This window comes from Venturia canescens, chromosome 11, assembly GCF_019457755.1.
Source record: "Venturia canescens isolate UGA chromosome 11, ASM1945775v1, whole genome shotgun sequence".
In the NCBI taxonomy this organism is placed as follows: domain Eukaryota; kingdom Metazoa; phylum Arthropoda; class Insecta; order Hymenoptera; family Ichneumonidae; genus Venturia; species Venturia canescens.
In genome coordinates this window covers 8,024,534-8,051,753 of record NC_057431.1, presented here as the reverse complement: position 1 = coordinate 8,051,753, position 27,220 = coordinate 8,024,534, and the positions used below count along the sequence as shown (strand labels likewise).

Sequence of the window (27,220 nt, the reverse complement as noted above, 5' to 3'; positions counted from 1 at the left end):
TCCCATCCTTCTCTCTCTTTCTTTCCCTCGCTCTCGCTCGCTCTCGTACACGATGGAGAAAAACTTGCTCGTGTTTGGCTCGCTGTGTTCTAGTATCGTGCCGATGGTAGACTGTCGCTGCTGGCCCCAAGGCCTGTCTCCATCATTTTTTATTATTTTTTCTTCCTCAAAATATTAATTTACAAATAAGTGCCTCCGCGTCTAAATTCTTTGGCGTGACTTCGTTGCTGAGCGAAAGCGTTTTTCACTATTTTTCATCGGCTTATCGATCGTTTTCTTGCCTTTTTTTCTATCTAGTTTTTTTATTCTTTTTCTCAACTCTAAATTGTTCGGCCAAATTTACTCTCCGAAAGACTCGAGTCTGTGCTTGTGACTGTGTGCAATTGTGTGAGTTTTTGTAACTCGCGCCGTGCTATATTCGTCCCTCTCTCTCTCTCTCTCGCTCGCTCGCTCGCTCGCTCTTACTCGCGCGTTTCGCCACACGCTGCCCTCAGAGACAGAAACAAGCGATATCGCACTACGTCATCGGCAAAAAAAATGTAAATCCTCCGATTTTACGGTGAGTACTTCCCTCAAGTTTTCTTTGCCGGCGCTCCGTGCCCTGCTAATAAACAATCGACTAATTTCTGCCCGGTGCGATTTTATTTTCTTCGCTCGTCCCCAAGGGGAGGGGTAATTTAGTGTACGCAGTGGCGTAGCATCTCAATGTACTTCGATCTTCGATTCGGCTCATTTTTCTTCGCTCTTTCTCGTTTGCATTTATTTTTTCCGCCGTTCGAACAATTCTTTTTCTGGTTTTTTTAAATGTGCTTTTTTTTAACTTGTTTTTCGGCTTTGAGCCCGTTGAAAATTCACCTCTTTGTTGGGAACATTTTTATAATCAACTTCCTGATTGATTTTTTGCTTCCAACTCGACTTTACTCACTTTTTTGGACTTTCGTTTTCAACTATTTTGGTTTCTTTTAACATTTCGCGAATCCTTTTTCCAGCCACTGTGCTTCTTGTTATCAATTATTAAAGACCCGTGGTAACGAGGACGAGAAAGTTTGAAAGATTTGGAAAAATCCAAGAGTTTTTGGAGCATACTCCAAAAAATAGCTCGCAGTCGATCTCACCGCTGACCCAACCGCACCTGCGATGTACCCAGGTCGAAACTCCACCGCAGACTTTGAAAATATTTTTTCACCATCATTCAGGAGTTTCCGTGCTTCGAATTTTCTCGTCTTTATTCCAATAAAAATATAATTTCTCGCACAAATAAGAGGCTCAGGAAGTTCGATAGGAAATTCGGAAAGTCGCAAAAAAATGACTCGTTTTTTGCGGATTTTAATATTCTTTGATTCAACGTTTATTTAATTTTGTTGGAAAACGGTCGAACGAAAATAAAAAACTGGAAAATCGAGCAAGGTCGATGGCGTTTGATCGATTTTTTTTGTCTACCGAGAAAGAAAATTCTCGTTGGCACAATAATCTGGCGATGTTCGTGAATAATTGTTTGTTTTTTTTCGTGTTTTTTTTTTCGCTCCGAGTCTGCTACGCCAATGTGGCGAGAGTATCGTAGCAGCAGCAACAGCAGCAGCGAAGTTTCAACGACGAGAAACTCGCGTTTGTGTTACCGCGCGATTCGGAGAGTAAAATGTGTGTCTGCGTCTCACTCTTTCTCTCTTTCTCCTCCTTTTTTTCTCTCTCTTTCCTCCACGCCGGGCAGCTCCATCGTGTTGGATAGAGGAGTAAAAAAAGTACTGCATCGAGGAAGATAATCGTTGCTCAGACACGAGGCGAGAACATCGGTCTTCATTCAAAGTTATTTAACAATGACTTTTTGTTGGAAAAACAATTAATAAACGACGCTCCTTCGTGAGACGATGGGAAAAAATTCCGAGCTTTTCTTGTTGCAAACGAGCCATTTTTTCGGAGTAAACGCTCCTCGTGCCCTTCGATTTACGGTTTTCAACGGGATGGAGAAAAAAACGTCAATCTCGTAAGTCGATTTTCAGGGGTGAAAATGCATTTTTTGAAATTATCTTCGAGCCTCGGAAAAGCTCGAATTTTCGATCGACTGTCACAGTGAATTTTTGGCAATTTCACTTCGCAGTGAAACATTTGAGTGGATGAAAAGTCTGCTTGGGTCTGCAAATCGGAGTCGCGAAGTTTGGAGGGTTGAGAATTTTTTGGAGCAAGAAAATGAGCGCTCGGGAAGTGCGATTCAGCGGAGCCCGTTGGCTCCTGGAACTCATTGAAAATGACACGATTTTGCTCCCCTGCCGTGAAATTTTCTCTCCAACTTTTTTTTCAACGAAGCTTTATTCTTACTGAGAAGTTTCGATGGGAACTTTAGTGGGGAATTTCTTATAGATTTTCCACAAAATTTTCTTATCGAAGAATATTTTTTGTTTTCCAGTTTTTTTTTTTTTTTTTTTTTTTTTTTTTTAATTTCGGAGCTTCCCTGAAGGGTCATTTTGGCCTCTTCATTGTAGAAAATTTCGCAAGAATGTTTCATTGGGGAATTTAAAAGAAGAAATGTTTGTAAACATTTCCGAGGCTTTTGGATAAAAATTTGGGTCACCGCAGCGATTTGAATACTCACGATAACTCGAGGATTCCTTAATGACTGGAGGAATGAAAAATCTCGTTAATAGTCACGTCGAAATTCGTCGATCAGAGCCAGAAATAAGCTTGGAACATAAAATTGAGAAATTTCTGTATCGAAAGCTCAAGGGGAAAGGCCTCTCTTTCAATAGCAGCCAAGGGAAAGGGGGGGGGGGGGGGTCAGGAAGAATTCTCGGTTATCGAACAACCGGAAGTGAGTTTTTCTTTATATGCAAGTATCTCTTTCCTTGCCGCTCCCCGACTCACTCGCAGGTTGTTTGGGATGCGAGAAAGTGTGAAAAAAATCTTGAGAAAATCTTTTCAAAAAGATTTTTCATAATGAATCTGAAAATCCAATCTCAAGAAAGTTTTTCACAACAGAAATATTCGGGTCTACCTGCTCCGTTGACAGAGAATCTGTCAACAGAGAAAATCAGCTGAAGTAATCTTCAAATATGCATTTTCAAAAAGATGGAACTCGCTCAAAAAGCATACGCTGACCGGAATAATGCCAAGAAAAATATCAATTTTTTTCATTTTTTCGTGTAAATGGACCAAAAACATTTTGAGGAATCAAATTCGAGAATATATGCTGCAAGATAAGTCTTTGAGATTTCAAAATAAGTCCGCTGTGGAGTTAAAAGTGGCGGAAAAATTTGCTCAGGAGAGCCGAAAAATCAAAGATTGCCAAAAACATTGGAGCATCGAAATTAATGACTACAAATTTTGGCTCAAAAGAATCTCTAGAATCCCGATTTAGAAGATTTACCAAAAAATACAAAAAAATTGAAAAGAAAAAAAAAAGTAGAAAAGACGAGAAAATTACGAAAGTCCAAGAAACGAAATTTTTGCATTCGCAGCAGAAAAACAAATTGGCAGGGGAAGGTGATTCGATGAGGTGTTTCCTGGACGTGGGTAGTGGACGAAAAGCTGAAAGTGCTGGTCCATGTCCCGGGACCGGAGCAGGATGATTTTTTCTAAATTTTTCTCCCCGCTTGGCTCTCCGGTATTCTCGAGTTTAAAAATTTTTTATAAATATTTTATTAAAGAGGTGATAATTCGATTAGATAAGATTTGTCGAGTTCAGACGTCACGGAGCAATGCAGACGAGTTGATAAGTGGTTGAGTCGAGTGAGTATTTTAATGTGTTATCAGAGGATCGCTCACTTCGGAGTAAAAGTGTTCGGCAAACTTTTTTAGTCTCGATTCCTTGGAGTGAGTAAATTTTGTGTTGAAGTTTAAAAATCGAGGGGCGGAGAAGAAAAACCAATGTTTTTATATTTCGGGCATGCTCCATTTTTATTTCGTAACTTTTGCTTGAACGTGCAGCGGCATAAAGCGTGGGCGCACGTGTGAGCAATTCTATTCGCGAATTTTCGTTACACCGAGCCAGCAGGACTCCTATCGAAGTTTGTATTTCCATTTTTCGAATGTACTTCGACCCACGCGATGATATTTTATTTACGTGAAATGTCACGTGCCCGCGAGTCGGTGGGTGGAAAAAGTACTGCAAAGATTCCTTTTGACGTCGAACTGGGGAGAAAAATGATTTGTTGAAAACGACGAATCGTGCGGATCGATAATTTACCCTGAGAAATCGTTTAACGCAAGGAATAAAAAAAACCGCGGCATCGTGACAGAATACAATATTTAAATGAATTTTCTTGAATTAATAAATATCAATTTTCATAAACAATTGGCTGCTCGATCTCTCGGAGCAGGCTGTAGCTATTTGCATTTTCATAGGATTAAATTCACGCTGTTAAAGCTCTCGTTTGATTAGGTGCGTAGTCGGTCACGAGTGGCTCGTCCCGTCTCTCAATCGTCGCCGTTGATGACGTCAGAATAATGCGCGAGATCTGCAGATTTTTCAACGCAGCGACTACAATTGTACATTTCCATTCTTCGTTCTCGTCGCGGGAGAGCGTTGAAATAAAATTTTTTCGTCCGAGCCCCAGAAGCATATTATACGTTGGGATCGTCGATTCGTCAACGAGCTCGAGTTTCGGCGTAGCCACCTAGCGGCCGAGGGATGAACTAATCGTGAAAAATTTATAAATATCGAAAACCAACGCGGAATTTCATCGCTGCGCATTCGAGCCAGGCATAAATGACTAAAAAATGCACGAAATTAATTGCTCAGTCGTTTCCCGTGAAATTCCGCCTCCAAAAATTCCTGTAAATGAAAATTTGTTTATTATTCATTGCAACGTAACTGCAACGATGAACATTGAGTGAACGCTTCCCAGGAACATTTCGCTCACCGTGCGAAGTGCTCTTTACTGATAGAGAATAAATTTTCCCTCTGCCCCTGACGACGAGGACGCCACCCCCGGTAAATTCTCACACTATCCGTGCACCTCTTCGCAAAGCGCTAATTCACTCCCTCCCAATCTTCTGTTTTGGAATGGGAGGGGGCGAGAATTCACCAAAAATGTGTGTGTGTGTGTGTGTGTGTGCTTTGCTCGAGGTTTGTGCAGTTTGCACCCCAGTGAAACCGGTTTTCCATTGGTCGTAGTCCTCGCTCGCGAGTACGATCGAGACAGAAAATCGAGACGCTGGTACGAGGGAGGGAGGGTGGGAAGGAGAGAAACGTCGGGGGAGTGGGCAAGCGCGAAGAATAGAAAAGGAGGAGAGAAAGGGGGGAACGAGGACGAGAAGAAACGTGTGGGGGGAGGGTGAGGAAAAGGAGTGGGAGAGGCTGAAATAAGACCGAAAGTATGAGGAGAGAACGAGAAAATGAGTGAGAAGAAAACAACGAAAACGAGAGGATGTGGAGAGGAGCACGAAAAGTGTGTATAGAGAACGAAAGAGTGATCGGGAAAGAAAAAAAAGGGCTAAATAAAAGAGAGCGGGGCGTAAAAAATGGAAAAAAGAAATAGGAAAAAAATAACAACGCCAGGGCGAGAGAGCGGAAGGACGTAGGACAATCGGAGGGAGTGAGAGACGAAACAAAAGTGCAGGGTAAAATAGAAGGCGGCAGGGGGTGGCAAGGGGGGTACAAAAATCAACGAACATACTCGTATGGGCTTTTTCGTGCGAAATTACCACGTTTTATGGTGTCAACGTTCTACGAGGTCGTTCAATTGAAGGCTCGATTAGAATTCCTTCAAAATTGAAATTCGGGTTCAGAAAAATGTCGTCCATTTCGTAGACGATAAACGCCCTGCTCGGTCTGCAGCACGTCCACGAATTAGCAATGGGGAAAACAAATGTTTAACATTTATTTCGATATTGTGATAATTGTGAGAAAATTGTAATAAAAAAAATGATTAAAATCTCGTTTTTGATCCTTAATAACGAACATCAACGAAATTTTCGCTTGGTATTATTTCTTATTTATAGCAATGCCGGCAGCCCGAGTGTCTCGCCGCAAGTCCATTGCCAATGAATTCCCCATGAATAGCAAACAAGGGGCTCTCATAATTAAAAACATTTTAATTATACTTCTAATCTGTCTCTCTCAAGGATGAAGGAAGTCTTCGAAAAAACAAAATAAATGCGAAAGCCTAATTCGAAGGGCGTAATGTATTCTCGTCCTCAAGAGTGCCGGGGAAAAGAAGAAGTTGGGAGGAGCCTCGATTTGGCCTAAATTGGCCCATGTATATACCTTAACAGGGGGATGGAAAGCGAGAAGTTGTTCCTCCGTGTACGAAGGGGGATGGAAGATGGGGGTGGCGTGGTTGCTACGGCGACCAGCATTGATTCCACCCCTCCGAGCGATCCTCCTGTTCCTCCCTCTCTCGATTCCACCCCAGTTCGAGCCTCTCACCCTCTCCCTGCTATTTTTTTATCCTTTATTTTTAATTTCTCCCGTCTCGCTCGGGCTTTCGCGTCATAAAATCATCCGTTCTTTCCTTGCGATCCATTCTCCTCAAGACTGTCCCTTAAGTTGGTACAAACAAATGGGCCGTTCGACGCGAAATAAGGGTAGTTTTTTCGAGAGGCTGCGCGGGGAATTAATACGAAAAGAGGTTAAAAGTGTGCCGCTTCTCGAGCTTTTCTCTATCCAGCAAGCCCGTTCCTCGACTCCCCTAAATTAACCGGAAACTTGCGAACCCGAATTCAACCCCATTTCGAAGAAACCACCCCATACGTTGTCTTCCAGTTCCCCTCGTCGCTCCGGCAGGCCGAACATCTCGCTTCTTTTCTCCTTCGCCCCCTCCACTTCCCCTCATTTCCTCCCAGCAGCCCCCACCCCTGTTTTTCCGCCCCCTACAACCCCTCGCCGCCCTCGAACCAGCCTCAGCATGCAGGGCACAGAATTCACCGCGTTCCGTCCACAAATTTCCCAAATCCAGCCGCCCATACACAAACACTAGCGAGGAATGAGAAACTTTCCGGTGGTGTCTTCGAAACCTCCGAACGACGCTTCTCAAACATAAATACACGGTGCAGACCCAGCACAAGAGTTACGGGGATGCACCGCCCCCCCCCCCCCCCCGAAAATAAAGTTTTCGAAATAAAAACACATAATTAATTATCAACGAAGTTTTGGACGGTTCAACGTTCCTGGGCACAAAATACTCAGAAATTAAAAAAATCTCACTATTCTAATTTCAAAATTCACCAACAAATTCACTTTTTTTCAACCCCCTCAGTGTCGAGGGGTGGTTTCAAATAGAAATTTGTTTTACTCGGAGTTTCCTTCGGTACTCGAAAATCGCCCTCGTGAAAAATCGAACTCGTCGAAAGTCAGTAAAAAAAAGAAAGAAAAAATAAAAATTATTCCAGCCGATGGCCGACAATTTGGCCTCGAGGAATTGCGAAATTCTTCGTCGAAAGTTCGGCATCCCGGACGCCGAGACTCCGCAGCACCTAGCGCTCGTTTTTTGCACCACGAAGGACGACTCCGACGAGCACGAGAATAACGAGAGTCACGAACGAGAAAAAAGGCCGCGGATTCTCCTCACTTCGTACAGAGGGCAGCTCAGTTACGCCCTTTTCATTTTCACTGCAGCACTCGCGCGTTTGTGCCTTGTAAAAGCGAGGCAAAAGGCGCGAGTACGAGACACCGCGGTCATCCAACAATCTCGCCGGTCGGTTTTGCAATAACTCGAACGTTCCACTTGCATCCACCACTTGCCGATCTCCTCTTACAACGTACTTACTATTTCCTACGATCCATAAACTCGTGCAGACTCCTTTAAGTCATAATTGTGAAAAAACAGTGCCAACATTTAAATCACCGTTTATGAACGTTCTGTTTCGAGGGAAAAGCTGCGCTCTTCGATATTCGCTATAACTTTGAGAACTCGAGTCTAAATTGGAACGATTTTTACTTCCTAATTAAATATATTATCACTTTAAATTAATGTCGGAGTTATTAATTCGAAATAGTTAATCATTTTTTTCAACTTATGTCATGACGAATGGAATTAGAGGCAGCCGTTAATTAATCGGGGATCCATCACTGCGACCGATCAAGAATAAAAAGGAAGTGTGAAATTACACGAGTGCTCATTACCAATTGCGTTCCATCTTTGAGGGGGTCCTGCTTTAGAAAGTCCAAAAAATCTATTGCTTTCGTCAATGTTTTTAAGATAGACGGAAATAACTCAGAGTAGCGAACTTTTCAGTACGCGGTTTCAGGCATATTTCAAAATTACGAAAACATTTTTTTCATGTTGAGAAACACTAATTTTTGCACGATTTATGCGCGAGGTACGATTGTCGAAATTTTTCAGCTACGTACAATGAGGGGATCGTAATTATTGTCTGCAATAAAAATTTCAATGTTTTTTTTTTTATTTTCATATATTTTCGTTCCACATGGACGTATAAGAACTCGGAAAAATTGCGAAATTCTATATTTACAGCACTTTGAAGTGATATTCTTCTTTAGAAGCGTTAAGAACCTTAAAAATCGATAAAAATGATGGGTCGTTTGTAAAATTTGTTGTTTTTCTTACAGTTTCATTCTTTGGAATGTTTTTTCATAAAAATTGAATATTCTTAATGATTTTTTTGACTTTCCCTACGGGAAGCAAACATCGTTTTTTTCGGAGCAGTTTTTCCGTACGAAAATTGGGAATCGGATGGGAAAAAAATGTTCAAAGGGAAAGTCAACTCGTGGCGAGCGTAATTCCAGGTCGGTTTGCCTTCAAATTCATCGTGAGCGCTCAGACATCCAGACTGTGCGGTATCCTATCCTGGTTTTAGTTACGCCGAGTGTACTTTCACGTCAGAAAGAAAATACAGCGACGCGCACCGTCGAGAAAAGAAATCGGTTGGGTTCTCCACTCCGCTCGCTCGTTGCAAGCCCTGAGTCGATATTTTTCCGAATTCCTGTCGACCCATTGTCAATGGGATAATTAGTTTCCGAAAAAAAAAAAAAATGAAAGACGAATGAAAATGTGACGAAATTTTGACCGATTTTGGGGAAATTTCAAAAAAAATTCGTTTTCACGTATCACTTTAATTTTTCGTGCTCCCCGGACCTCGCGATTTTCACTAAACTCTTTTCCTCCCATCGAAGATACTAAAACAGTACAAACAAACTTATTAATAACGAGAAAAAAGCGTTGAAACGAGCTTGAGAAGGGCAAAAATGGATTTCCCCATTTTCGTCCTTCCTGCGCGCGCGCGCGCGCGCTTACCCCTTTGGCAGTTGGCTCAAAACGACATTTTCTCCTTCGGATTGATTCTCCAGGAGTATTTGCATAGCCCAGTAGCTCGGAGCCACCTTAACGGGCTCGCCCGAGGTCGCAGGAGCTTCGAGAGCTCGAAAAAAACATTTTCCCTTCCTTTTTCCCAGGAACTGCAGTCCCGCGAGGCTCTCGACACGAGGAGCCGAGCGGGCACGCGCTCCGCCCCGATCTGGGTCACAGCAAAAGAGCTTTATCCACTTTGCCGAAGCTCGCGAAGTGGATGAGGGTTAATTTAAGCTCGGAAGCGGCGCTCGTCGTCCCTTCGAGCTCGAAGCGCGAGTTTCTCGAAAGTATTGTGACGCGCGAGCGAGCATTTTTTCCGGTGCGGATTCTCCTTATTTTCAATTCCCAAATTGCCGGATTTATCAACAGGCTCAACCGTCGGAGCAAGTTCGCCAATGCACAGGGCTACTGCTGACGTCAGTTTCAACCGTGCCCAACGCTATTCCTGGCCCTGGCCGGGCGCGGGCGATCATCCTCTCGCGAATAACTTCTCATCTGACTCTCCCACTCTCACTCTCTTAATGCGCGGACGTAAACACTTTAATTGCAATATTTCCGAAATCGTAGGGTAACTCGAACTTTCCTTTCGATGTAAACGTGCGTTGGAGCCGTTCAAAGTAACGATTTTCATGGTCCTCCAACCGAGTTCATCCATTTTTTGAGGCGTTGCAGAAACAAAAAATTCGAGCTCAAAATGCACTGGGAGAAAAAATCGTCCGAGGGGGGTGGGGGAAGACAATTTTTTATTAATTCGTATTTTTGGGAAGGAAGAAAGTAAATTCGTGGGTAAAAATGACGATGGAAGGTGCTTAAACCAAAATTTGGATTGTTCAGAACTCATGACCTTGAGCTAAGCCAAGACATTTTGATGCAGGTTCGAAAGTGCTTAAAGGCGAATATCTGAGTGGAGAGAGAACAAACATTTTATCGATTCGTATTTTTCTGAAGGAATGATGAATTTTTTCGAGTGAAAATCCCGAAAAGCATGGAGCACCCAAGATCGAAAACCAAAGCGTATTTTCGTCGAGAAATTTCTTGACTCTCGGGAGTAAATTCAATGGAAATAAATGTCCATGGACAAATTGATTTTTGAAAAGCCCTCCCGCGTCGCGGCTCTCGGGGAAACGAGGAGGATAGAAAAATGAATAAAAAATCAGAGAGAAGTAACTGGAGCCGAGCGATGACGAGCGATGAGCGAGACTGTCCGGGCCTGACCTCGCTGCGGCTCAGCTCTTCCTCGCACCGCTTTTGGTACCGTTATCTACCAGGAGGAGAGGTTCCTGCTTCTCGGAGACCTCGCCGATATTCTTGCCAATACGACGTACAAACACGTACGTTGATAACACAAAATTATTATATGAATCGACAGAATTTAAAAAAACCACGAAAAACAAACTTTTTAACGCCTTAATACGTCCAGCAGTGCCTAAAACGGGCCGAAAGAAAAACTGTTTTTAGAAGAGATAACAAAACGGAAATTGATAAAAATCATTTTCACCCATTGTTCATTGACAATTAAGCTTTGTAAAGAAATTTATTTTATTTTTATTTTTTTAAAATTACAACATCAAAAATCACGTTTCCCGTACACTACGAAAAAAAAGTTGCTCCACGGCCTGTATCGTTTCTTCCTGAAATGTCGATAGATCTGGAAAACCGAAAAAAAAATCTTATGTCAAATAAAGTTGTAGTTATAGCCTGCTGTCCAGCCGAATTTTTGAAATTCGAAAAATTTTGGGAATTTACGCCAGTTTCAAAAGCAGCCGTGTGTTTTGTGTCACACTTTAATTGTGTTTATAACATTTTTTATCACAACATCGAAAATCCGACTGGAAACACTATGGAGAAAGCAATTTCGAATATTTAAAAAAAAAAAGCATAAAAAATATAAAAAACTGTGTGATTTATCATGCAAACAAAGATTTAACAAAGATACGCCGCAAACTATAGAGAATAATAATCTGTAGAAAAAAATCGATTTTTTGAAAATTCTGGACGTAAGGCCTTAATGAAGACGAAGTAGTAGGTCGTTAAAAAAGAGAAAAAAATTTCAAAAACACGAATTCGTTTGCATCCAAAAGCAAGGGACAATAATTTTCGATAAATTTTGCACAAATTTCATTAGAGTTTGGCTACCAGTCGAAGGCTGATCGTTTACGTAAAAGTCTAGAATCTCTCTAGAAGTCAACAATGAAATTAATAAAACAACCAAAAGTCTAAATTTCACCAAAAATTCTCACTAAAAGCATGCCCGAGTTATGACTCCTCGTCGATTCTCCAAAGCGATGAAAACCCCCGGTTGGTTCCCACAACGAGTCCGAGCTCGATTTACTCCCTGTCTGGAATTCATTGGCGTCGATAACGATAAAAAAATCTACCCCAACGAATGTGGAACGACTGCAAATAAACATTGAATGAATAATTTTATTATTTTTATAAAAAAAAAAGATAAATGAAATAATTACTATCATCGAGACCTGTCAGAATTTTCCCTCGTCCTCCATTTTCCCTCCATTCACAAAGAGTATGATGATCATTGCCAGTTCCCCAGTGACGTCTCTCGCAGCTAAATAAATACGCGTGTATGAATGCGCACGTATTATTCGTATTTATATATGCAGTAATTGATAGAAGCCAAATATAGGTATTAAGGGGGTTGTAGAGGGGGCGGGGGTTGCTGGATATGCTTCCCATTGAGCGGATACGTCACTCCCTATTGAGGCAGGACACACGAGATGCCTCAGGACGTACAGTGCCATCGTAGGCTCCACTATTGCGTCTATTGAGGGTAGCTAGAGGGTGAAAGGGGGGAGGGGTGAACATGGTTGGATAGCCCTCTCATTCCAGGAAATGCATCACCACGTGTACACTGAATTTGTGGTTGAACATAAAGCAGCTCCTGCTTTCAGAGGGTTCACGACCGTTTGGAACGTTTTCCCCAATGGGAGGGGGATGATTTTGATATTTGAGAAAAATAAAGCGAGGCATTCGTGAGGATGGAATTTGGCTCTTTTAATCGGGATGGGAATAAGCTTCAAGTGATTTACTACGAATAATTTTGTTTGTGGGGATACGAAGGAAAATGGGGGTAGGCGAAGCTTCATGGGGGTGGAACCGGTCTTGGGAAATATTGACGCGGTTTATTTCGGGGTTGAAACGCTTGGTCGTCGTGGATGAAAAGACTGAGGAACAGGGGATGAGAGCAAAACGGATTTCATGGGACTCGGGGGTTTTTTTTTCTTATGAATATAGAATGAGAGGTGAAGAGGTGAGGCTGGAGGGTTGCGAGGAAAGCCCATATTTGGATGAGCCTGTACGGGGCTTCAACGCGGTGGGATCGATTCGACTGGAGGTGGAAGTCACCCCCTTCCAACCCCTTGACTCGCCTCCACCAAACTTCTCACTCTTTTCACTCCCCCCCTCCCGCTCACCCTCACCCTCCTCTGGAAAAACCACCCCTCCAACTCATTTTCCTCGCTCCCAATATCCACCCCTGCATCCTCATCTCGCTCGCCTCCTGGTAAAATAACTCGAGTTCGCCTCTCACTTCTTTCCACTTCTCGAGCTTTTTCTCTCCCTTGATTTTCTCCTGCTCGAGATCCAAACTCCCCCAACCCCTCATATCCTCGTACTCAAATTCTCCTTATTCAACTCCCGATTTTTCACCATCTGGAAATTCTCTCCTGCGAGAATTTCCCTCATTTTTTTTCGCCCAATACTTTAAAAGTGATTCTGCCATGAGAATCTCTCGTCAGTAGTTTCACCGAGGACCTTCTCGATTTTATTTACAATCAATTTTCATTCGTTTTTTTACTCCAAAATTTTTTTATTCTGCTCCTTAATTTCGTGAAATTAAGGACGAGAGGAATGGAAATCGATTTTTTGAAAACAATTGCAATCCACTCGTGCTCATTTCACAAAGATTTCACCAATTGACAAAAATCAATAAATTTCTAAGAAAGCTCGAGCTCGTATTAACTCATTTGAGAGTCAGATCGCACTGGAGCAACGTGTTTACGTCACCGAAGTGGAGATAAAGATGGCGGGAAAGCTGGCCGATTAGGAGAGAACGTTGAGACAAAGGACAGGAGAGAAAATGAGAAAGAGAGAGAGAGAAGGATCGGTGCGGGTGGTAAATTCCGCAGCATCCATGAGGAGGGGGAAAAAAAATGAGTGAGGGATAGCGACCGAGTTGTATTACTACTCCCCACGCTCTTGTAATGCCGGAGGGCCTCACGCATTTGCACCCACATTTTGGAACACGATTTCAGCATTTTCTTCTCACGATGAATTCCACACTGAGGCTAATCCCCGTGGTTAACGACTAATTTTCATTTTCTACTCTAACAAACAAAACTTTAGTTGGACGTGAAAGTCGAGAAACTTTCGAGCTGCTCGTTGTGAGGAAAATGTGAAATTTCAGTCCCTCGAAGTCAAGACAAGAATAACGCTTGAGATGCTGAGGAAATTTCATCCTGGATCACTTCCTTGATTTTTCAAATCCCAGCCCCTCGTTATCGACCATTTTATGAAACTTCACCTCAAAATTTCGATTTCTTAAGGGGGCTGAAACAGTGTGGCTGAAAAATGAGGTATTTTTGGAATTTTTTTTTGAAAAAAATGCTCGATCAAATGATTCGAAATTTTGTGTATTCATTATTGAAGTTATGAAGTATACGAGGACATTTATTTATTTATATTTAGTGCATTTCATTAAGCAGAGGAGCGCTCCCAAAATGGCGTCTCGAAAAAAGACTCCACGACGGTCAACAGCACAAGTGCCGCAGCAAGCATCTGAAATCAAAAATTCAAAAAGATTATTAAATTATAACAGTATAGCTATCGCAGCATCGCGAGAAATTTGAAAATTTTGATTATAAAAAAAAATGGCGGCCATTTAAAAAAAATCGAACTTTATACAAAAATTTTGCAGTAAATTGTTAATAAAAAAAAAGTAAACAATTAAAAAAAAAAAAAAACTCTACGATGCGACAATAGCGATAAGTTTTCTGAAGAGAATCCTTTTTGAATGAAGCCGATTGGACAAAATTTGACAGAGTTATGGCTGTCAATCAGGTTAAAAAACATGGTTTTGAGAAAAACGCGTTTCAAGTTTTGAGAGGATGAAATTGGATGATGTAACTTGAATATTAATATAAAACAAGTTCTTACCGATTAGTTCTGGACCAAACAAAATATTTTTGGGCCCAAGCTCTTCTCTTTCACGCTGATATTCCCCCATTATTGAAATTTCAGTTCTCTACAAATAAACTAAACTTTTGAAAAAATGTAAAAAACATTTTTTGGAAATTGAGGGATTGCGGAAATCGAGGTGATTCCGTAATCCTGATAGGCTGAAGATAAACGCCTAGAAATAAATATTTTTCAGCCCCAACCCCAAGAATTCTCCAGAAAACAAAGATGTACTTTGATTCGAGAGAATTCCTCAAGACCACACACGAGGGCCCAGGGAAACTGCAAAAAACCCGACCGCTAAAGTCGCTTCCGCCTACACCGAGTTTTCGTTTCTCCGAAGAATTCAGAGCCCCTTACTCCTCGATCAGATCTACCCCGCCAAGCGGTCACCCATCCAAGTACTGGCTTCGTTCCAAGTTGCAAAGCTAAAAAAGCCTCCCGAATTTCACCTGAAATCCCAAGAACCTCAGCCCATCAGAAGCACAACTACCTCCCGGTACAAGCTGCTTCCCTGAGCGGTCACCCATCCAAGTACTGGTCCCGCTCGAGACTGCCTAACCAAGAACATCGCCAAGGCTATACACCGAGCGCACACGCCTCCCTGTCCCTTCTACAGCCAACCTAACCTAAAACATAAAAAAAAAGTCAACAAAATGGAACAAAGAAAATAAGAAACGAGATAAAATTAAATTTTACACAATATTTCATAAATTATGTATTTTCTATAATCGTACGTCGACTCCCACGGCATTTCCATCCCCCCTTTTTCTTCCATTTCCCCTCTTCGCCGCCCCGAACCCCTGCGAGGCCGTAGGGGTAGAATCATGGAAGCGAGTGTAGATGTTGTCTGGTGCAGTTCTAGAGGCGAGCACTCCGAAGTGTGGGAGGAAGGTGGAGGTTGCGTGGGTGTTTGTAGGTACATGGAATATACGTGGGCATATATTACCCGACATAAATGGCTCGGCAGTGAGTGGAAGAAGGGCGTAAAGTTTGTGGAAGCAAGCACTCCTCGGGGGTGTTTAAGGTCGTTTTGGGGTTGAAGCATCCCTCTGCGGAGTTCTAATAGGCAAAAGGGCTTCACCCGGCCAGTTAGAGATCGCGTTCCTGGTCAGTTGCGCCCTTCTGTGGCTCAGGATCGAGTGGGGCTCGTAGGAAGGTATTTCGAGGCAGGAGCGTAGCGTTGGCATGAAAGAATGATTCGCGATAGCGCTGCTGCTGGCTGGATCCCGCTGCAGCATTTCTCTGCTAGCTCGCACAGAGTGGGAAACACGCTGTTTTCTGAGCATCGGAAGAAATCGCGTGGTGTGGATTAAGGCACGAAGGCTCAGGCGCTGTGGCAAGCAGCGCGCATCGCAGTCGTCAAAAGCTCGAATCTTGTTTGGGCTAATTGAAGAAAAATTCTATTAGAAAGCCAAAAATTTAAGGCGCAGTCGATGCAACAATGGAGATTCTTTAAGGCGGGACTCCCTGGAAAAGGGCCCATTTTTCGGCATCCCGATTTCCAGCCAGTGTGGATTAACCTACTTAACCTCCAGCGTCGCAATTTCGGAGTTACGCCCTTCCGACTGTCCCACCTTCACGTACGCTTTTACAGGCATGTACCAGGCTCCGCGTAATCCTAAACGTTCTCACACACACGTCGGCTCGAAATCGTGTGCTCTTATGTGGAACAAGTACATGGGAAATGTCGACTCGGGGGACGAGAGGACGCACCATCAGCTTCAGCTATAGAAAGTCCCTTCCATTCACTCCATTTTCTACTCTCTCTCTCTCTCTCTCTCTCTCTCTCTCTCTCTCTCTCTCTCTCCAACTCTGTCGATAAGACAGGAAAATAGAGAGGGACGAGGAAAGAGAAAAATATTCCTTCTCTTTATTCACCTCTGACGTTTCCCAGAAAACAGAAAGCACGACGACACTGAACCAGACTAGACTAGAGAAAGACTTTTCTCTCTTTTCCTCCTTCCGCGTCCCCCGCCCCCACTGCGGACAACTTTTTCTAGTTCTTTCTTCTCTCCCTCGATCCGTAACCCACGAGAAGCAATCCCCTGAATCTGCTTTCTCTCTCTCTCTTTCTCCTAATATCAGGCCCCGACGCCGCCGTCTGCCAGAGTCGTAAAACAGAGACTCAGAAACGCTTTGATCTCGATATACCTCGCTCTCCTTTCTCTTTCTACCTCAACCGATTTTTTTTCTACTCATTTGCCATTTTTTGCCCACCCTCGGGCTTTTTTCTACGACGATTTATATGTGTGTTCCCGCACTGCCTACACGGACACATTCGCCCTTGTATTTATAGCGACACCTTCGTCCACATGCTTCGTACCTTTTTATTTTTCCGAGCACAACGCGCTATATGGAAAAACTTTACCATCGAGGTTAACTTCTTTGGCCTCTGCCTCGTGAGTCCCTGCTCCCTGGATACGTGCTTTTATTCCTAACGATGCTTATTGCACGTCGACCCTCTGTAATACCCAAATTGTTGACGAATTTTTAAGCTTCGACTGTGGCAAAATACGTTTCCTGGAGAGTTCAACTTCTTTTTCGATATCGAAAATCATCTTCGGTTTAAACTCATTTTCAGTTACGTCAAAACGAGATCGAGAAACCTCATTTTTGAGGGGGTTTCTGCTTTGGAAAGTCCAAAAAATCGAGTGCTTCTCGGAATGTTTTTAGGATGGACGGAGATGACTTGGCGCAGAGCGAACTTTTCTGTATGGTTTCAAAGATATTTCAAGAGTACAAAAACATTTTTTTCATCTAAGAAGTACTCATTTTTACTTGGTTTATGAGCCAAGTTTGATCGTCGAAGTTTCTCAGCTGTGTGTAACGTGGAGATCGTAATTATTGTGTGCATTAAAAATTCCAATTTTTCTTTGAATTTTCATATATTTTACTTCCATGTGTGAACGTATGGAATCCCCAAAAAATTGAAAAATTCTATATTTACAGGAGGTTGAAGTGATATTCTTCTTTGGAAGCGTTTTTTTTTCAAGCTCCCTAAAAATATAGAATTTCACAATTTTTTCGCGTTTTCATAGGTTCGTGGGGAAGGGAAATATATGAAAATGGAAAAAAATTTGGAATTTTTAATGCACACAATAATTACGATCTCCACGAAACTTCGACAATCAGACTTGGCTGATAAACCAAGTACAAATTAGTATTTCTCACCCGAAAAAACGTTTTTGTACTCGAAATATCCTTGAAACTATATGGAAAAGTTCGCTATGCTGAGTTATTTCCGTCTACCCAAAAACATTCCCGAAAACAGTCGTTTTTGTGACTTATTAAAGCAGGATCCCCTCCTTAAGGAAACGAATTCTTTGTTCCCGGGAATTTGTTGAAACGGATTTTCTAGAGAATTTATTTTCTAAAAATGATGAAAAAAATGAGAAAATAAATAAAGCTCGAAAAATCGAGTGTTTTTTATTCCGATTTGATCGAAATTAAAATTCTTTGAACGAGTGCGACGAATAATGAATTTCAGTACTGCAAGAATACTTCAGGTTTCTTCTCGTTTTTTTTTTTTTAATTATTTTTTTTAGAAAAACTAAATGAAAAGGCGGAAAGAGATTTGAATATCTGTTGAGAGGGCAGCGAGTTCCTTGGAGGAATTCTATAGATTTTTGGGCACTGAGTGTGTGCACTGTGACTTTGGGCAAAGCTCGGGATTAAGGGGGCTTTAGAGAGACAAAAGATGCAGAGATTTTGATGTCTTTTCTGTATACATAGCCACGTGGTAGATCGAAGGAGTAGGAACGAAATTGCACGAGGGTGAAATTGCACGAGTCGAAACGTATTTTCTCCCCGGCCGTATTTGTCGCATATTTTAAAACTCTTTTTATCTTTCATTTCTTTTTATTTATGAAAAATTTCTGGCATTCGCGAAAAATGCAAGTGACGAGTTTCCTCGCAGCGAGAACGAGCAACCAGAAAAACGGGCGCTCCAACGATAGTATTTGTCTTTGAAATTCAGTCAGAAAGTTTCAATCGAATTAAACAAAACGCCGGTTTAAATAGTCTCGCTGAGTTTGCAGTTTTATAATTGTAACACAAATTCAACTGGCCTTCTATTCGAGCAAAAGCGGGACGTTTCATCGGTAGTTTTAGTTGGAAAAAGCGAAGACACGTTCGTTCGTGAATATCATATTTCAGTGGAGCTGGTCCCGGAGTTTAAAAAATTGAATTTTTAATATTTTCATTTCAAATTGAAATTGAATTCATTTAAATGAAAATATGAATGATCAAATATAAATTTGAAAGAAAACAAAATAGCAAACGCATCGACGAAACGAAAGAGTTTGCTCGTTTTTTGGTTCGACGCCGATAGCAACCCCTTAAAGAGCGTCGATCGCAACGAAAAACGCGTTGCGGTGTGTGGTTCGAGAGCGCTTGCGCTTTGGCACGTTTACCGGCGCTTTTTCGTTCGTTGAACTGTTTCTGTTCTCCGCGTCCGCTCGTCATCTCACTTCGGCTTTGAATTTGTGCCCGTTCTTGATACATTGCGCGGCCGCCATGGCGGACGGAGCAACGGAAATTTCGAGCGGGACGGAGAGAGGGCGCCGGAAGAGGAGCGAGAGAGAGGGAAATGCGTTCGGCAATGTTCGTTAAGGAGTGGGGGCCGGATGCGCGCGCAGGTGTGCCGCGCAGCGTTGCGATCGCCGAGCAACGGTGGGGAGGAAGGCTGCTGAGCGGGAGTGGGGAGAAGAGAAGTAGAAAAATCGTATGAGAATTGAGGAGATCGACGCCGGAGGAGAAGGACGCTTCGGTGTGTTCATTCGAACGCGAGCCGGTGAACGGGTTAGACCGATAATCGTGAGGCATCAACGTGAGACTCACGTAAACCCAAAAATAAATATCGAGTCCGTTGAGGCATTTCCGGAGGCTCATTATTCCTGAAATCATCAGCGAAGTCTGCCCGAAGAGACGTAAAAACCGATCTTGGACGATTTTCACTCGAGCCGGGCCCGACCGATCGTTAGAAACAAGCAAAACAGAAACAGCGTCGCAATCAATTTTTCGGGGGCTTTTACGACCCGTTTGATTTCTGGGGAACGGGAAAAGGGGAGGGCGGCGGGAAGAGGGGGGGGGGGGAGGCCTAGCAAAGATCGAAAAGTTGACGAACCGCCATAACATCGTTGAAACACCTTAAGATCGTTTTAAACGAGCGCAAAATCACTCGTCCATCAGCAGCGAATTGTTAAGTAACTCGAGAACGGTTAAACCAACGCTCATGTCTCCGTCGGTGTTGTCCTCGTCGTTATTTTCAATGCGGAAACGATCGGAGTATCCGAAGAAAATTGGCGGGGTCATAAGAACGATGCGTCGCAATACGCTCGACGATATTTATTATCGAAGCGAGAATGGGGGCTGGATTTCGGAGACAACGTAAATCGGTGCGCGTGTTATTTTTGTTTTATTCTTTCTCCACAATTAGCACCAGGAGCTTAGGTGAACGTTCATTTTCTCGCATTTTTATACTGCCAATTATTTAAATGAAACAGAATGTTGTGAAAAACCGAGTAGCTTGGCCGATCGATATTTTCGAATTTCCAGGGATCCCCATCGGATAATTCGACTTTTCAAATTACCCTTAAATCATCATTTTTCTTTAATCCGGTCCATCGGAGACCTCTGCAACGAATAAAATACTTTCATTCCATCATTTCTCCTCTCGATTCAATTGTAAACATTTTCCCTCGCACTTTGCTGCTCCTCGGTTCCGAAGCTCGTCGTCACCCGCCCCCTCCCCCCGCCCCCTCCCGTCCCCACCGCCCCCGATTCACCCCCACCTCGTTCTTTCCTTTCCGTCTCTTACCCTCTTTCTCTGACTCACGGTGCGGGGTACGAGGTAGCGCGCGACTTATTGATCCTCCTACGTCCTCCTCCATGCTTATGATATTTTCTACACAGCGAGAGAAAAGGAAAGAAGACTTGGGAGGGAAATAGCACGAGGGGTTGGAAGAAAGTAACGGTGGAGGGGGATAAATAACCGGAGGGAATAGAGAAACATGCGAAAGGTCACGAAACGCTATGGAGATGTTTAGTTTATGAGAGAAAAAAAAACACAAAAAAGCAGGAATAGTGGCTATTTGTAGGCCTTCGATGATGAAATGTCCGATGTATCATCGAGCCCAGTAAATAAATATTTGAATTTATGTTAATAGAACGCAGACAATCACGAGATGGAATCGCCTCCGGGCCAGCAAAGCTCCCAGGTCGTCGCCGTGGCTCACGAGGATTCCAACTCGACAAAGGACCGAGATCCTGCCACCTCGTCCGAATCAAGAACGGCTGAAAGAAGTGTGCCAAACGCCGAAAATAATGGAACGGTGCGAAATGAAACTGACGTCGTTCAAGATGTGCCGGTTAAATTAAACCAGCCGGACTTGACTTATTTGGAAATAAGCTCCAGGCTCGGCCACGAAGGAGTCGACGACTCGGCAGCTACGTCCGAAAACCCCGTACCAGGAAGCTCCGAGGAAACGGCCGAACAAGCGAGTAACCCTGGGAAAACGAGTGGGAACGAGGAACAAACGAACTCATCGATGGACACCTTCGTCGGGAACAAAGTCCTTGATGACATCGAGAGCGTCATGTACGACGATAATTTGTTCAGTGATGAAGCCCTCGCAGCTTGCTTGAGCTCATCGACGCCGTCCAGGAAAAGACAACCTGGTGACTTCCTGCCTCCCAATGCCGAGATCAAGAGAATCGGGGTTGAGATATCTGAGGAACATGCGAAACAGCTTAAAAACGATGTGAGGAGATTGTCCCCCGTGCTGGTGAGCCTGCGAGAACGCACTCTCGGTGAAATATCGTTGAGCTCGGATTCCAGGCTCTTCGAAGGTGGAGAAGAGTCCAGGAAGCTGGAGACGGTTGGAGGAATCGCAGAACCAGCCGAGTCGGTTAATGACCCTGAGGAAGGTGTTCCGGCTTCCAGTGTCGATTCGATCCCTCCGGAAGTCGCACCTGGGGAAAGTTGCTCGAGCAGTGATTCTCCCAGTGCAGAAAGTGTTCCCTCATCTTCGTTTACGAATCAAGCGAGTCGTGGAAAAACAGTCGCTGCGGATGTGGCTGACTGCTGGACGGCAGACCCCCGGGTCGTCGACGAGCATCCACAAGGAGTTGGCGCAGCTCTGGAAAACCCGAGTTCTCCAGTTGCCAGGAGCGAGTTGCGCGGAGCTAGCACACCGAATCAAAGATCGAACGTCCAGCGAGAACTGCTGATCGTTCTGTCCCGGGTGGATCACGGGAGTCCGGAAACCGGTGGGCGAATCCGGATGCCCACGCTCCAGGAAACCGGCAGTCCGAGGAGCGCTGAAAGCGAAGCTGATTCGAGTACTCCAGGCAAGTCGGTCGAGGCGAGACTCCGGGAAACGCTGATTAGTGCAGTGAAGAGTGACGATGGTGAGCCAGCGACCGAGTTGGTTGCCGAGTCTCCGGTTGCCGGGGATCGGCAAGATATTCTGGATGAGAAGGAAGTGGACAAAGGTGCCGAGGAAACCGGTGGGGAAAAGAATGCAACGGGCAGCTCTGCGGCGACGATCCTCGTCGCCGGTGACTTTTGTCTGTCCCCCAAGTACCATGACAACGATCAGTTGAGACGTAAAAGTCCCAAAGTCGTGCTCGAACGGACCCTCGAAGACGGGACGTCGCCGAGGAGCGTCACCGGGAACGAGAAACTCGAGGACAGCGAAGAGAGCCTGCTACGAGCTAATCTTGATCGAGTCCGAAGGACCCTGGAGAGCAGTATGAACGGCGACGAGGACGAGGAGGAGGACGACGAGGACGATGCATCCTTGACTGATCCGCTGGCGATAAACGAGGAAAATGCTGGAGTTGCGCCATCCGATCGGGTCACCGGCGTTGCGGTCGACCTTCAAGAGTCACTGGACACTGAGACCGAGACCGAAACCGGTTCGGACAACTCCGAAATCGTCTCTATTGCTTCGCTCCAATCGCGCGATTGCCTCATCGAACCTACCAACGACGGATCAACCTGTCCGGAAACGGATTCCGTTGTGTCCGATGAAGCGCCGAGGGACATCATAACGAGGCTCGAGCCAGAACGGCCCGAGGCATTCACCGAGGATTCCGCTGAAAGCCTCGCACTCGCGACCGGTGCTAGGGATGAAGTTCGCTCGGACGGAAGTGACTCTGGATTGGGGAGCGAAATCCCGGGGGATCCTGGCACGGCTCCGGCGCCTGAAAGCGACTCTGAAACCTCTTTTCTCGACCGTATTCCGGACGACATACTCTCCGACAAGGACAAAGGTTTGTCCACTTTTCGCAATTCCTCACTTCCGAATTGATGTAGGGAAAAAAAAGAAAATGAGAAAAAAAATTCAGAAGCGTGCGAGCACAGTTCGAATGGATCTGCCTGCACGAAAGTGGCATGCAAATTTAATTCGCTCCTTTGTTCGCCTGGTCTATAGCGTTGATAAGACAGACGTAGCCGTGTTCTAGTATGGCCGCGTATCGATCCCCCAGGGTCGAGTATCGATTATAAAAAATGCCGCGAGACATTGAGGCCTGTAAGCGATGCTATTAGGGGCCACAGTCAGTTTGACGTACAGTCCAAGCGTTGTAACCGCGTCAACCGTGAACCTTTCAGGGCCCGATAAATTCTACTTCAGTTATTAGAAAAATACTTTCCTCATTCGTGGTCTTCTCGTGCTTTGTTGAGGTATTTGTGAATTCTGTCCGTAGCAGTCAATTCCCTGGAGGCTTTTGCGCCGGATCCTGGTACATCCGGGAGCCAACAGGAGCACCAGGAGATTCATCAACAGCCCCAATTACCACTGCCGAACTTTCCTAATCCGCCTAAAAGCAGCCTCAAAAGGAGGCTCACCGATTGCATGGAAGGAGAACCAAGCCCCAAGAGAATAAACGTTGACGAACCTGTCAGAAAGAAGCGTAACATTCAGTTCGATGCTGTCACCGTTTACTACTTTCCGAGAGCCCAAGGCTTCACGTGTGTGCCTTCTCAGGTGAGTTTTTCCTCCCTCGCTAATGTTCCAAACGAATTCCACCAGCGTGATTAAAGACCCGATGGACGATGGTCGAAAGAGCCAGTGACGAGTCCATTAAATCATCATCCGTCATTGCGCCCTAATTCATTCCTTCACATTTGCCCCGGTGCAAAGGACTCTGTAAACAGAGACTTCAATTTCTAATTCGCCCCTTGCTCGATTCCACTGCATTCGTTGGGGTGCAAAGGGACTCTGAGTGAATCTGAATAATCCAATAAGCCAACGTCCGTTAAAGCGATTAACCCGATACAGAGGTGACCAGAGTTCACGGATTCATCATCATTGCTCCTCCCTTCCGTAGGGTGGCAGTACACTGGGAATGAGTGCAACGCATACCCACGCAGAGAGGTTTTCCCTGACGGAGCATGCCGCCGAGCAGCGACGTCTTCATCGGGCGAGGCTAGCGCAGCTGCGATCAGAAAGGGCTGCCAATTGCGGCACCGAGGCGGCCTCCAGTTCGGAGGATCCGAGCGACGACACCGATGAGGAACCGAGCGACACGGAAGAACTGGACATTGACAGTTACTATTTCTTGCAACCAGTGCCAACGTGGCAGCGAAGGGCTCTGCTCAGAGCAGCTGGAGTCAGGAGGATAGACGCCGTCGAGAAGGACGATTGTCGTGACATCAGAGCCAGCCGGGAACACTGCGGATGTGGATGCAAAGGGTACTGCGATCCGGAAAGCTGCCCTTGCTCCAGGGCCAATGTCAAGTGCCAGGTAGGTCACCCTGATTCAGTGAACCGGTCCAAATCGACCACGACGTCCATCATCGCCTGGGAACACCATCGTAAACTAATGTCTTGATTCCTCCAGGTCGACCGCGCTGGTTTCCCCTGCGGCTGTTCCCGGGATGGTTGCGCCAACAGCTCGGGTAGGATCGAGTTCAACCCCGTTCGAGTCCGCACCCACTTCATCCACACCCTGATGCGTCTGCAGCTGGAGAAAAAGCAGCGGGAAGAGGAGCGCTCGGATCACGAGCTCCTGGTGAACCAGGTCGGCCGCGCCCCGATGAGAGAAGTTCCAGGCATGATGGGCACTCCTCTCGGCCAAATGGAGCATCCTAACATCATAACCGGCGATCCAGTCTCCTGCGTCAACGCCGGTGGCTTCACCACCCTCCACTACGACGGCCATGATCCAACCTCCAACTCCTGCCCTCCTGGGATCGTTCATCCCGTCAGGGAAGACAGTCTTGATCTCTACGCGATACGCGACGATTGCTATCCACCTGACGACGTCGACGGCGGGCCAAACGCCGACCGGAAGTTACACCCCGAGTTCGGACAAGCTTTCCAAACCTTTCCTGGCCAACAACCTGCTGTCAATTTTCCACAAGGTGCTTACCAGGACTACCAAGGATACCAGGGCCTCGCATCCACCTCCAGGTCGCAGTTTCAACCTCAGTTCCAAACTGTATCATCAGCTAACCCGACCTTCGGCCACTACAACTACCCCCCAGACCCAGGTGCTATTCAACCACCCTGCCAGACACACCCAGCCGTTTCGACTCATCATCCCTCCGTATACGACACCGGATTCCCTCAAGAGGAACCACCTGAAAGCCAACAGCACTACACCAATCTCAATTCCGTTCAACCAATCAATTCGGTCGTTCAACAAATGGGCAAATTAGAACCTTTCTCCGAACTCCTCGCCGGCAGATACTCGTACTACGGTGACCCAGGACCCCAACCCATTCCAGTCGGTTACCACACCAATCCTGCCACGAAAATCGAAGCTGACAAAAGCCAGATCCCTGTCCAACAGCCAGTTGACACTAGCGTGGATGATTGCGACGAGAATTTCGGTGAAATCATCAAGAAATCCATGGTCGAAACTGTCTCGGCTTGAAATTAAGGCGCAAAAGTACACACGGTGCAACACTTTTATTAAGGGCTTCCCAGCGAGGGTCGCGAATACCGTGGACTTGGCTTCTGCGACGAATTCCCAGTCGATCAGGACTGCTCGAGTTTTTTCAACGGAAACTCCCTTCTCTGCAATCGCTGAACTCCAACGTTCGACCGATCAGCGACCCATGACGTCTCGCTGTTCGCTGATTGGTCCAACTTCCATTGAGGATAACTCGCCAGGGAAGGCTCCTATGATAAAACGGCAAGAGACTTTTCGACTTGGAATTCAATCCTGAAGATAATTTTAAGGGTTGAACTCCCTAGCTGAGAATTCCTGTAGGATACGCAAACACAAAACACACAAAAATCTTTAAAGTGGAGGCAGAGGTACCTGATGATCGAGCCGATCGTAGGGTCTCTCGATATTTCAATTCGCGAATTAATATTAATTATTATCATTAACGGGACAAGTTGGAGGGCCGGGAAGGAAACGGTGACGTCCCGAGGATCAAGCTTGGGCATCGTTGAGATCAATGTAGCTAAACGAACGATCTACGGGGTAGAAAAGAACTTTTGTAAAGTTAAGATTCATCGGGAGACGAGCGTTATGAATTTTTAAACGAAAATCACTCTTCGTTGCAACTTTATTTGTCCATGTGCTCAGAAGTCTTGTCACTAAAATCTCATGCTCGCGGCTCCGGAGAATTGGCGCGTCCTCCAACTGCCTCGTCTACGTAGTGAAGAGTTACGGAAACGTTTGAGCGTAAACGGGGCTGCAGAGAGACCGTTGGATAATCGTTGATTTCACGCGAGACGATAAGTAGCGCAAATATTTTGTGCACTCGAGTAAAACGATTTTAAAAAAAGCGTAATAAAATAACACTGAATTACAAGAACCCGACGACGATTATGCGTATCGAAATATTGTTCATTCAACGAGGTTGTGACCAAGAAACAACAATGGGATCAGCTTAGAATGCAGTTTATAACTAACTAACTTTATTACTTGATAACACAACACACACACACACACACGCACACACAACACAACACACACACACACACACACACATACACACACACACACACACACACACACACACGCAAAACGAATAAATAATTAAACGAAAGGAAAATAATTCATTTTAAATAAGGATAAAACGTAGGTACGCAGTGCGCGAGTTTTTTAATAGAAGGAGGAGGGTCGTGGATTTTTATTGTCAATCAAAACGAGGCACGAAAAATTATGCATTTTTCCATTTACGTAAGAAGATTAATTCTTTGGGTTCTGCTAGTTAAAAAAATGTAGAATCACTGGAAAACAAAAGCAAAAACGAACACCTTGGACGTGTCAGTTCCCAGGCGAGAACAGTGTCCTGCTTTACCGAAGGCAATTTCGAACTTGGCGATGTTCCTCGCTTTTTTATTCCAATCGAGGATAAAATATCACGAAAACTTTCGTGTTTTTCTTCTCAACTAAGAAGCGTGATGCAATGAACAATCCATTGAAAATAAAAAGGAAGAAACCGCGATAAATATCACACGGCTGCGTGCCACGAACAATTGTATAAACATAAACATAAAAAAGAAAACATCGTTGAAGAAACGATGCTAAATTCGAAACGAAAGTTTAAAGAATCATTGGAAATAAGGAATGGAAAATTGATTAAAAAGTCTAAATACACTAGACACTTTGACGAGAGACAATTCAATTATTTACAATTAATTGCAGGGGAAGTGACACCTCCTTAAAAAAAAACAAAATTATATATATATATACATATATATATAAGCCCAAATGTATGTAAGTAATTTTTAGAGTCTTTGAGTAAAAAAAGGAAAAGCAGCAAGGCATAAAATAGTTGATAGCGTTTTATTAAATGTTGTGAAAAAGTC

The 27,220-nt window shown here is 44.5% G+C and overlaps 1 protein-coding gene and 2 long non-coding RNA genes across 5 annotated transcripts; 1 reads left to right on the top strand and 2 right to left on the bottom strand.

Annotated features, from left to right (window-relative positions):
- The first annotated feature begins 86 nt into the window (after positions 1-86).
- LOC122417899 (AXIN1 up-regulated 1) lies at positions 87-27,220 on the top strand. 3 transcript variants are annotated; one of them, XM_043431795.1, is made up of 5 exons: positions 87-559; positions 20,606-22,715; positions 23,151-23,431; positions 23,775-24,191; positions 24,288-27,220. In XM_043431795.1, exons 2-5 carry the CDS (start codon positions 20,624-20,626, stop codon positions 25,323-25,325), a joined length of 3,828 nt encoding a protein of 1,275 aa, XP_043287730.1. In that variant the 5' UTR covers positions 87-559; positions 20,606-20,623; the 3' UTR covers positions 25,326-27,220. The 3 variants fall into 3 exon arrangements, with proteins under 3 accessions (XP_043287730.1, XP_043287729.1, XP_043287731.1); XM_043431794.1 differs by lacking the exon at positions 87-559 and adding an exon at positions 19,563-19,834; XM_043431796.1 differs by lacking the exon at positions 87-559 and adding an exon at positions 19,872-19,889.
- On the bottom strand, positions 10,799-12,012 carry LOC122417902 (uncharacterized). The gene is made up of 3 exons (XR_006262397.1): positions 11,720-12,012; positions 11,483-11,639; positions 10,799-10,890 (listed from the first exon to the last, which is right to left on the bottom strand). It is a non-coding gene; the product is annotated as an uncharacterized lncRNA (long non-coding RNA).
- On the bottom strand, positions 13,876-15,577 carry LOC122417903 (uncharacterized). The gene is made up of 2 exons (XR_006262398.1): positions 14,415-15,577; positions 13,876-14,036 (listed from the first exon to the last, which is right to left on the bottom strand). It is a non-coding gene; the product is annotated as an uncharacterized lncRNA (long non-coding RNA).

Bases quoted from the DNA above. Each gene is read 5' to 3' on its own strand.
- LOC122417899 (XM_043431794.1), top strand. From the start codon at position 19,802: ATGGGGGCTGGATTTCGGAGACAACGTAAATCG. The intron at 19,835-20,605 runs GTGCGCGTGTTA...TTATGTTAATAG, and splicing joins TTCGGAGACAACGTAAATCG to AACGCAGACAATCACGAGAT. The intron at 24,192-24,287 runs GTAGGTCACCCT...TGATTCCTCCAG, and splicing joins GGGCCAATGTCAAGTGCCAG to GTCGACCGCGCTGGTTTCCC.